At 44.3% G+C, this 12,389-nt stretch overlaps 1 protein-coding gene across 2 annotated transcripts in view; it reads right to left on the bottom strand.

Moving 5' to 3' along the window:
• The window catches only part of tmem232 (transmembrane protein 232), a 118,916-nt gene that overhangs the window by 70,125 nt on the left and 36,402 nt on the right, over window positions 1–12,389 (bottom strand). For both annotated transcript variants that reach the window (XM_067982944.1, XM_067982945.1), the window contains one exon: window positions 3,079–3,248. In XM_067982944.1, the coding sequence (XP_067839045.1) occupies window positions 3,079–3,248 (170 nt within the window). The remainder of the gene's footprint in view (window positions 1–3,078; window positions 3,249–12,389) is intronic.

Consider the following 12,389-nt stretch of genomic DNA (forward strand, 5'->3'; position numbering starts at 1 on the left):
AAGCCCAGCATCCCATAAGCTTTTTTTAACAGCCTCCTCAATTTGTTCTGCCACCTTCAAAGATTTGTGTATGTGCACCCCCAGGTCTCTCTGTTCCTGCACCCCTTTAAAATTGTACCATTTAGTTTATATTGCCTTTCCTCATTCGTCCCACCAAAATGTATCACTTCACACTTCTTTGCGTTAAATGTTAAATTTCATCTGCCACGTGTCTGCACATTTCACCAGTCTGTCTAAGTCCTCCTGAAATCTGTTACTATCCTCCACATTGTTTACTATATTTCCGAGTTTCGCGTCATCTTCAAACTTTGAAATTATACCTTCTATACCCAAGTCCAGGTTATTAATATGTCATTAAATGGAGCCTAGCCTCTTCATGTCTGAGGAGCATCAATACCAATGGGAGTTCAAGCTATCACAAGGTGGTAATATATCTTTTGTACTTTCTTTCAGACATTTGTGAATTAACCTACTTCTTCTAAACGATTCCCATGTGGAATAAATACGGGTGCTCTCTGGCTGCAGGGTTTCATTGCCATCCTGCTGGGATTCTGTTGACCCTAAGCCTCCTTGTGCTGATGCATTGTGAGGGCCCTGCATTTGAGTCAGCAATGTCCAGGATTGTCATGGCTGATTGGTACTGCTGGCTTTTAGACCCCTTCTTCCATTGCTTGGTGCACCAAGTGCTTCTGGGGGAAGTGCCCAACACCCCATAAATTGTGTCCCTACTCTCATTGATATGTTGCAGTAGGGAAGAATCAATAGCAACTATCAGTAGGCATGGAAAATGGAGCCTAACCTCTTAATGTCTGAGGAGCATAGACATCAATACCAATGGGAGTTCAAGCTATCACAAGGTGGTAAAGTTGTGCCAAGCTTCAGGAAGTAACAGCAGGTCGGAAGGTTTGGCACCATGTACAGATAAACCAGCAATATGCTTCCCACTAATAGCACTCTTACCATCGCATGACAGTAGTAGTGCAGGGGGAACTCTTATCCTAGATCAGGTAGAAACCAATCCTTTACTGTGTTCAACAGCAAATTCATGGACAGTGGGAAATTATTTTTTATTTAATGTTCCTCTATCTTCCCACTCCATTTGTGATGTCTGTTTAAAAAAAAAGTTTCAGTACACCAAATGGAATGTCAAGAAAATTAAGAACATGCAATTTTGATCCAGCATGCTTTTGCTTTTACTAATAATGCCATGATGGAGTGACCGTAGGAGGTAATAGGGGCGCTGATGTGTACAGAGAAATTGAACTCATACACAGTATATATATAAAATAGGGCTCAAAGGTGTTTTTTTAATATATTCATAAAAATATAAAAAGTTGAATCTATACGGTTAAAGTTAAGGAATAGGAAGGGAACTGTTGCTCTATTCGGAGTACATTATGGACCAGTGAAAAAGAAATATAGGAACAGATACGTAGACAAATAAGAGAAAAATACATGAATAACAAGGCTTTAATAAACAGTGACTTAAATTATCCAAAAATAAATCAGAGTGTGAGTGATGAAAATGGCGATAAGGGGAGAGATTTCTACAATTTTTCCAGGACTGATTTCTGGATCTTCTTGATTTTCTTGAAACAGAAACAAATTTAAAGGATATGTGGGCTGGGATTAAGTGGATAGCTCTTTCTGAGAGTTGGCACAGGCACAATAGGCAGAATAGTCTCCTTCTATGTTGTAAGATTCTATTTTTTTATTATGTATTTGTTCTCAAGATGTTAGTAATGCTGGCAAGGCACATTTACTGCCCATCCCTAATTTCCCTGAGAAGGTGGTGGGCTGCCAACTTGAACTATTGCAGTCCTTGTGGTGATGGCACTCACACAAGGTTAGTTGGGGAATTTCAGGATTTTGAATCAGCAACAATGAAGGAACAGTAACATAGGTACAAGTCAGGATGCTGTGTGACTTGGAGGGGAACTTGGAGGTAATGTAGTTCCCTGATATTGCTGCTCTTGTCTTTCTTGATGGTAGAGATCACAGGGATGTGAAGTGCTGCAGTGCAATCTGTAGATAATACGTACTGCAGCCATAGTGCACCGGTGATGGGGGGGGATGTATACCGAGTTCATGATGGGGCACAAATCAGGCAAGCTGCTTTGTCTTGGATAATGTCGAGATTCTTGAATTTTGTTGCAACTAGACCCATGCAGATAAGTGGTGAGTATTCCATCACATTCCTAACTTGAAACTCGTAGATGGTGGAGAAGTTTTGAAGAGTCATGAGCTGAGGCACTGTCACAGAGTACCCAGCTTCTGAACTGCTCTTGTAGCCACAATACTGATGTGCCTGGTCCAGTTACGCTTCTAGTCAATAGTAACCCCCAAGATGTTGATGATGGGTCACTCAGAAATAGTGTCATTCAAGGGCAGGGAAAGGTGGTTGGGCTTCTTCTTGTTGGAGATGACTATTACCTGGCACTTTTTGCTAATTCATTACTTTATTATTTTCTCACAGAGAGTGAATTTCTGCAGGGGTTCTCCTGCTTGTCTGCCATAACTTTGTCGGAAGAGCCACAGAAGCCCCAGAAAAACATTGTTTTTCCAGGGTTCTTGCGACTCTTCCGCCGAAGTTACCGTGGAGGTGGGAGAACCCTGCAGAATTTCATTCTCATAGAGTTTAGTCAGTTAAAATTACTTAACACAAAAGCTTTTTTTTTCTGTTATCCCTTGTGGACAACTGCTGAAATTATTAGCTTCATATTTCCATATCTTGCACAGAAGCAAAAATAATGTTTTAACACAAGAGCAACATTATAACTAACAAATATATTTTTATAAAGCAGGCCCTGACTATCCACAGTAGAGTAATGTGCTATCAGGTTCCAATCTTTAATTTCAGCTTCAAAAGCCACTGAAAATATTCAAATAACATACAATGGGCCAGGTCAACATTATTTACGAAGTGATTAATAATTATACAAAATTAGTTTTGTAAGTTTCTGAGAATTGTCACCGTTGTTACATTTTTCCAAAGCTACTTTTATTTTAGTATTTTATGAGTTTGAGGACGACATGATGTGAACAGTAACCAAAGCATTAACATTTAATATTCCTCACCTGGCTACACCAATTTTTGTCCAGTTCTTCATCCAAAACACTATTTCCATGAGAATATGCTTCAGTTGATATCAGAGAGCCACAGATTATTTCTCCTGTTCTGATGATGAAACAAACATCAAACAGAACACTGGGATAGGATTGATAACAGGCTTCAAACTCTGGAAGACCTAAGAATGTAAAAATCATATTCGAAATTAGGAATTTTATTATTAAGATAATGGAAAATGATGGCTGCTCATTTAAGAATATATTGATGCTTAAAGGGGTTTAATGAAAGAAACTAGTTTATACCTTGATCTCATCCTTTTCATTGTTTACAAGCTTGAAGGAGGGGAAAGTACCAAAGGAGTAGCAGGAGCGATCAAGGTGTGATTTGGTCATAAGGACCACAGGCCACAGCAGGTGATGAAAAGTATAACCAGGTGAGGAGGCTTCAGTAAGGACCAAGGTATCGCCACCCATGAGCCAAGTTTCAGTCAAAGCCAGGATATCAATGCAATCATTCACAATAAGGTCACGAATGACCCGGGCCTTGTTCGGACATTCTGGAGGGAAATGCAGGATTAGCAGTGATTGTTGGTCCGGAGGCAGGCAGCGTCCAAGGAAACAATGGTGATTCAGTGAGCAGGATGGAAAGGAGGTTAGGTTCCAGTATGTGCGCTAGGTGGGAAGGTTGGTGAGAGAGGAGATGGGGCAGTTTCAGTTGTTGCTCATAAAGAGGCTGCAATGGATGCCTCGATGGACCCTTCGGAGAATGCCCCAAGCGTGGCAAAGAGGGTTGCTGTGGGCTTATCCAAGGAGAATTCAAGCCTGGAACAGCGGGAGGAGAGTAGGACGGCAGAACAGTAGTGATGGGCTGGGGTAGAGATTTGGGGGGGCATAGTACCCAAGAGGGGAGACATGAAAGGTGATATAACTAGATGACAGTAAGCAGAAGAGACAGAAGGGAAGGGCCCGAGAAGAGACAAGAGGAAAGAAAGATACAGAAATAATAGGCTTGGGTCCAGAGCAGCAGCCAAAATGCGCAGTTAAATGAACACAGAGGAAATTCTGGATTACATTTGCAAAAATTAGAATATAGAGGACCTTCCCCCCGTACTTCAGGTACCTTACGTTGAATGGAATAAAAATTGTTCCACTTGTTACCTTGATGCTATAATCTACAATCCTGCAACAATTGGGGATCAGGGCTATCGTCTGTAGTCATGGCTAATGACATCAGTTAAGCTTCCAATTCAGAGGGAGACACCCAATATAAGGAGCTCTATGCAACTACAAGAAGTGTCATTGAGCAGACTGTAGGCATCCTCAAGTCTCATTTTAGATGCTTAGATAAATCTGGTGGAGTCCTGCAATACAGCCCAGTGAGAGCCTGTAGATTCATTGTAGCTTGCTGCGTACTACATGAAAGTAGGTGTGCTGCTTCCAGAAGCTGATGGGACCAATGATGACTGGGGGAGCGTGTCCATCCTCACTGCACGAGAAGGGTGCTTAAGAAGGGGAGTACGTGGGTATCGGTACAGCCAGTAGATAAAAGTGAAGACCACATTAGCTCATTGCTTTCAATGAATAAAGGTTGAGATACCAAATAAAGGCACTTCACATCTGCTTATTCTCCCCCCACACCCTTACAAAGTTCATCACTGTCAAAGAATTCTGCCAATTTCTTATATGAGACAGATTCTCTGCCTACTCCCAAATGTTGCAAGCATACACAGAAATTAACTCAGAGTTCTTTGTGGCCAAGCCATGTTGACTTTCCGTAACAACATTCACTCAAAGGTGCCAGAAAATCCATTCACCCTAACTACAACCATTCCTTAACACGGTGTCTAACTTTTTGCCAGCTAACTAACTTACTTGCTCCTAAATCTACTGCTCCTATGAGATGGTCTCTGAGTGAGGTGAGATTGAGTGATGGATGGCTTGACACAGGCTACCAATTGGTGTCATTGCAGACTGAATAGTTCCAACTAGGTCTTGGAAGCTCTGTGCAAGAATGGCATTCAGGTTGACAATCAAAGCATCTATTTAGGCAGTCGTAGCTGCCACTCCAGAAGCTACCAATGTCCTTCCTATTTTGCTTGGTATCTTGTGGCTGCAGAAATCTCCTGGGCTGTGACTCTCTCCATGATGTTTTGCAGGTCGTTGAGAAGCTTTCTGCAATGTGGATTCCTCTCACTTATCTATCATCTTAAACCTATGCATGGAAATCGTCTCCGCTGCCTGCACATGAGGTCAATGCTCCCTAATCATAGCTCTCTTGAAGATTGGGCCCCTGTGTACTCAGCCGCTTAATAGCATTTTAACTATTCAATATAAAACATAGCACACCATTTAATCCTTGTAAAAGACCCTGGTCAGACTGTATTTGGAATACTGTGCCCAGTTTTGGTCCCCTCACATGGTGGGCGATGTAGAAGCTATGGAAAAAGTCCAAAGGAATGCCACAAGGATGATCCCCAGCTTAAAAGACCGTAGTTATTCAGAAAGGCTTAAAATGCTGGGTCTATTCCCATTAGAAATGCATTGACTTCGGAGTGATTTGATAGAGGTATACAAAATTGTTAAAGGGCTTTATTGTGTTCCCCTTGAGATTTCAACAAGATAGGTTTGGGAAGACCAGAGGTCATGCATATAAGCCATGTAAGAGTAGGGCTAGGTTAGATGTTAAACTGTTCTTCTTTTCCCAGAGAATAGTAGACCTATAGAATAAGATATCAGTTTAGGTGGTGAGTGCAGACACCCTGCGTGCCTTCAAGAGAGTGCTGGACCAGTTCCTGATTCGGAAGATCACGTCTTATAAAAAGTCGGTAAAATACTAGGTTTATATACATATTAGTTTCGATTGCCTAAGGCGGGGGTTCTGAGAGGAATTTCCCAGATTTTTTTTCCCCCTAACTGGCCATGGGTTTTTTCTGTTTTTTGGGCTGTCCCAGGAGATTACATGACTGATCGTGGACAAGTGGGAATGAGTGCCTAATCGTGATGATCCAGGTGTCACGGTCTTTTCCTGCCCATCGATTTTGTATGTTCGTATGTGTATCATGTGGCTTGAATCAAATTGGTTGGACACTGGCAACTATAATTATGGACTTGGGAGGAAGGCAAGTAGGATCATCAACTTCGGCTGAAGATGTTTGCAAACACTTCAACCGTCTCTTTTGCACTCACCTGCTGGACTCTTATTAACAGCTTGTCATTGACAGAGGTTACTCAAATATGATGATATAAAACTGACGTCACCTTGATTAACTCTATCAGTGTTTGATTTGAATTTGGATTTTCAGAGAGTGCTCAAATTGCTGCTTCACTGTTCTGCTGATTGGAATCTAAAAATAAAGTGACAAATGGGAGGAAAAATAGCTCATTTTCAAAAAAAGAATGCAATTCCTCAAGGCCATTTATGGCACGTGAATACCATTTGCATTTATTGATATTTGAAAGGTACATGGAAGATCACATAGAGCTTGCTAAAATTACGCATGTGGATTGCCAATTCCGTCGTAAGGCCTCAAATCATGACATCGCAAAAAGAATAAACAATTTTGAAGTTTAAAATTTGCAAGGTCAACAATGAGAATTTTCCCTCCCCCTCTCTGCAGATCAAGATGTGGAGATGCCGGTGATGGACTGGGGTTGACAATTGTAAACAATTTTACAACACCAAGTTATAGTCCAGCAATTTTATTTTAAATTCACAAGCTTTCGGAGGCTTCCTCCTTCATCATAATCAGGGAGACCCATTCTTATTGTCACAGTTCACATATAATAATTTGTTATACAAAATTCAAAGAGGAGAAACTTGGTAGCCGACAGGTGAGAATAAGCAGAAGAGTGTAGGAATTGGCGATATAATAAAATCACCAACAAAGTCGCTACAATTTGCTGCAAAATTCATGCACAACGTTAGGCTATAGGTGATTATTATATTCCTCTGGTGTGCATAAATAGTTATTAACCTAGAGATTCGTTGGTGCTGCGCCTGTTTTTCAGATGCAAAAGGGGCGCTTAAGCATCCAATATGGCAGGTAGCGAGCGCGTGCTCATTCCGCGCCGGAAGTGCAGCGCCTGCCTTATCGGATCGGGCTTTTCTGTGGGAGTCTGGGGCACGCACGGGAAGTATGTAAAACAATCAATAAAATATTTAAATTAAGGTCCTACGCTTGTTGTAGGATCCTTTTGTGATATTGGTCTGCCCAAGCACCTAAGTCGCCACATGATAAATTTGCTCAGCAATTCATGGCGGTAACAGGCAGGAAGGACCCTTCAGCAGTGCTATTTAAAGAGCTCATCCACTACATAGAGGTTACTTGCTGGTTTGTCCTTTTAGGCTACTGGTTAACTTCTGGGTTCTTCTGCCTTATAAAGCTTAATTTTGATTTCTGAGAAGTTGTTTTTGCTGATGCTGGACTGTTTTTGTTTGCCTTCAAAACTGTTTTATTGCAGTCATGGGTGGTCTGGTAGACAAGGAGGAGTAGCAAACAGGACAGCAGAGAACAGGGGTAGCCAGAACAAGAGGGAGGAGGAGGGCACTGCGCAGGAGGCCATAGCCACAGCGGGTCTTCACGGAGCACTTCTCCTACCTGAACTTCTTGGAGGATCTATGTATATGGTGCCTTACGAACATACGAAATTGACAGGCAGGAAAAGACCAGCTGCTCCATCAAACCCGCCCCATACCATGATGGCTGGACCATCATGGCCAAACATTTCTTCCCCCCCCAACCTCTCTTCTTCTTCTCCACCCACCACCACCCCTCACAGGGTACGGTAGCATAGTGGTTATATTACTGGACTAATAATCCAGAGTCATGAGTTGAAATCCCGCCACGGCAGCTGGGGAATTTAAATTCAATCAATTAATTAATTAAATAAAATCTGGAATTAAAATACTAGCACCAGTAATGGTGGCCATGAAATTACCAGATTGTCGTAAAAACCCATCTGGTTCACTAATGTCCTTTAGGGAAGGAAACCTGCTGTCCTTACCCGGTCTGGCCTATATGTGACTCCAGACCCACAGCAATGTGGTTGATTCTTAATTGCCCTTTGAAATGGCCTAGCAAGCCACTCAGTTGTAAAATCTCGCTAAAAAAAAATCATAAGAAGAATAAAACCGGACGGACCACTAGGCACCGGACATGACAAAGGCAAACCAAGCCCAGTTGACCCTGCAAAGTCCTCCTCACTAACATCTGGAGACTTATGCCAAAATTGGGAGAGCTGTTGCACAGACTAGTCAAGCAACAACCTGACATAGCCATACTCACAGAATCATTCCTTTCAGCCAATGTCCCAGACTCTTCCATCACCATCCTTGGGTATGTCCTGTCCCACCGGCAGGACAGACTGACCAGAGGTAGCGGTACAGTGATATACAGTCATGAAGGAGTGGCCCTGGGAGTCCTCAACATTGACTCTGGACCCCATGAAATCTCATGGCATCAGGTCAAACATGGGCAAGGAAACCTCCTGCTGATTACCACCTACCGCCCTCCCTCAGCTGATGAATCAGTCCTCCTCCATGTTGAACACCACTTGGAGGAAGCACTGAGGGTAGCAAGGGCACAGAATGTACACTGGGTGGGGGACTTCAATGTCCATCACCAAGAGTGGCTCGGGAGCACCACTACTGACCGAGCTGGCCAAATCCTGAAGGACACAGCTTCCAGACTGGGCCTGTGGCAGGAGGTGAGCAAACCAACACGAGGGGAAAACTTACTTGACCTCGTCCTCACCAATCTACCTGTCGCAAATGCATCTGTCCATGACAGTATTGGTAGGAGTGAACACTGCACAGTCCTCGTGGAGATGAAGTCCTGTCTTCGCACTGAGGATACCACCCAACGTGTTGTGTGGCACTACCAACGTGCTTTTTTTTATTCATTCATGGGATGTGGGCGTCGCTGGCAAGGCCAGCATTTATTGCCCATCCCTAATTGCCAGAGGCCCAAACACTCCTTCCAGGTGAAACAACGATTTACTTGTACTTCTTTCAATTTAGTATACTGTATTCGCTGCTCATGATGTAGTCTCCTCTATATCCCGGAGACCAAACGCAGATTGTGTGATCGCTTTGCTGAACTCCTCCGTTCAGTCCACAAATCTAAATGGGATAGATTCAGAACAAATCTAGCAGCTCAAAACTGGGCATCCATGAGGTGCTGTGGGCCATCAGCAGCAGCAGAATTGTATTCCAGCACAATCTGTAACCTCATGGCCCGGCATATTCCTCACTCTACCATTACCAACAAGTAAGGGGATCAACCCTAGTTCAATGAGGAGTGTAGAAGAGCATGCCAGGAGCAGCACCAGGCGTACCTAAAAATGAGGTGCCAACCTGGTGAAGCTATAACTCAGGACTACATGCATGCTAAACAGCGGAAGCAACATGCTATAGACAGAGCTAAGTGATCCCACAACCAACGGATCAGATCAAAGCGCTGCAGTCCTGCCACATCCAGTCATGAATGGTGGTGGACAATTAAACAACTAACGGGAGGAGGAGGCTCTGTAAACATCCCCATCCTCAATGATGGCGAAGTCTAGCACTTGAGTGCAAAAGTTAAGGCTGAAGTGTTTGCAACCATCTTCAGCCAGAAGTGCCGAGTGGATGATCCATCTCAGCCTCCTCCCGATATCCCTACAATCACAGAAGCCAGTCTTCAGCCAATTTGATTCACTCCACGTGATATCAAGAAACGGCTGAGTGCACTGGATACAGCAAAGGCTATGGACCCCGACAACATCCCGGCTGTAGTGCTGAAGACTTATGCTCCAGAACTAGCTGCGCCTCTAGCCAAGCTGTTCAAGTACAGCTACAACACTGGCATCTACCCGACAATGTGGAAAATTGCCCAGGTATGTCCTGTCCACAAAAAGCAGGACAAATCCAATCCGGCCAATTACCGCACCATCAGTCTACTCTCAATCATCAGCAAAGTGATGGAAGGTGTCATCGACAGTGCTATCAAGCGGCACTTACTCACCAATAACCTGCTCACCGATGCTCAGTTTGGGTTCCGCCAGGACCACTCAGCTCCAGACCTCATTACAGCCTTGATCCAAACATGGACAAAAGAGCTGAATTCCAGAGGTGAGGTGAGAGTGACTGTCCTTGACATCAAGGCAGCATTTGACCGAGTGTGGCACCAAGGAGCCCTCATAAAATTGAAGTCAATGGGAATCAGGGGGAAAACTCTCCAGTGGCTGGAGTCATACGTAGCACAAAGGAAGATGGTAGTGATTGTTGGAGGCCAATCATCTCAGCCCCAGGACATTGCTGCAGAAGTTCCTCAGGGTAGTGTCCTAGGCCCAACCATCTTCAGCTGCTTCATCAATGACCATCCCTCCATCATAAGGTCAGAAATGGGGATGGTCACTGATGATTGCACAGTGTTCAGTTCCATTCGCAACCCCTCAAATAATGAAGCAGTCCGAGCCCGCATGCAGCAAGACCTGGACAACATCCAGGCTTGGGCTGATAAGTGGCAAGTAACATTCGTGCCAGACAAGTGCCAGGCAATGACCATCTCCAACAAGAGAGAGTCTAACCACCTCCCCTTGACATTCAATGGCATTACCATCGCCAAATCCCCCACCATCAACATCCTGGGGGTCACCATTGACCAGAAACTTAACTGGACCAGCCATATAAATACTGTGACTACAAGAGCAGGTCAGAGGGTGGGTATTCTGTGGCGAGTGACTCACCTCCTGACTCCCCAAAGCCTTTCCACCATCCACAAGGCACAAGTCAGGAGTGTGATGGAATGCTCTCCACTTGTCTGGATGAGTGCAGCTCCAACAACACTCAAGAAGCTCAACACCATCCAGGACAAAGCAGCCCACTTGATTGGCACCCCGTCCACCACCCTAAACATTCACTCCCTTCACCACCGGCGCACAGTGGCTGCAGTGTATACCATCCACAGGATGCACTGCAGCAACCCGCCAAGGCTTCTTCGACAGCACCTCCCAAACCCAAATCCTGGAACTCCCTTCCTAACAGCACTGTGGGAGAACCTTCACCACACGGACTGCAGCGGTTCAAGAAGGCAGCTCATCACCACCTTCTCAAGGGCAATTAGGGATGGGCAATAAATGCTGGCCTTGCCAACGCGCCCACATCCCATGAACAAATAAAAAAAAACATCCACTCCCCACAGCCATGTAATCTCCAAAATAACAGAAAAAAAACCCAGGGCCAATCAGGGAAAAAATTCTCTGTAAAATTCCTCTCCGGCCCCTTCAGGCGATCAAGACCAGTCCAGATCACATGTACCGAGTGTTATCTATAAAGGCACTTACCTTCTACATGATGCGATCTCTGCCCCAGTCAGGAACTGGTGTAGCTTCCTCTTGAAGGCATACAGAGGGTCAGCACCCACCACACCAGCCGCAATGTATTCCAGAGGCTCACAATTCTCTGGGAAAAGAAGAACCGCCTAACATCCAGTCTATTCCTACCCTTACATTGTTTAAACTCGTGTCCCCTGTTCCTCCCCAATCTGTTAAACTGGAAAAATCTATCAATAGTCTATCCAGTCTTTAATTATTTTATAGACCTCTATCAGGTCATCTCAAAGTCTACGCTGCTCTAAAGCCTATCTATGTAGCTGAGATTCTTTAAGCTAGGAATCACTGCAGCAACACGCCAAGGCTTCTTCGACAGCACCTCCCAAACCCACGACCTCTACCAACTAGAAGGACAAGAGCAGCAGACACATGGGAACAACACCACATGCACATTCCCCTCCAAGTCACACACCATCCCGACTTGGAAATATATCGCCGTTCCTTCATCGTCGCTGGGTCAAAATCCTGGAACTCCCTTCCTAACAGCACAGTGGGAGAACCATCACCACACGGACTGCAGCGGTTCAAGAAGGCGGCTCACCACCACCTTCTCAAGGGCAATTAGGGATGGGCAATAAATGCCGGCCTCGCCAGTGATGCCCACATCCCATGAACGAATATAAAAAAAAAATTTTTGTAGCTCTCCTCTGGACATTTTCTAAGGCCACTATATCACTCGACGTGTGGGGGGGGGGACCAAAACTGGGCACAGTACTCTAGATGCGGTCTAACCAGCAACCTGTATCGTGTCAAAATGGTGACCGTTGATTTATACTGAATGGTTCTATTAATACAACCCAATACCATGTTAGCTTTAGCTATAGTTTCTTTACATTGATCATGAACCTTTAGTGATCTATGCACAATAACACCAAAATCTTTTTCTTTCTCAAACTCTTTCATTATTGTTCCCTGCAAATGATATGTGTATTCCGTGTTGGCCCTAC

The sequence above is a fragment of the Heptranchias perlo genome, chromosome 4, assembly GCF_035084215.1.
Source record: "Heptranchias perlo isolate sHepPer1 chromosome 4, sHepPer1.hap1, whole genome shotgun sequence".
In the NCBI taxonomy this organism is placed as follows: Eukaryota; Metazoa; Chordata; class Chondrichthyes; order Hexanchiformes; family Hexanchidae; genus Heptranchias; species Heptranchias perlo.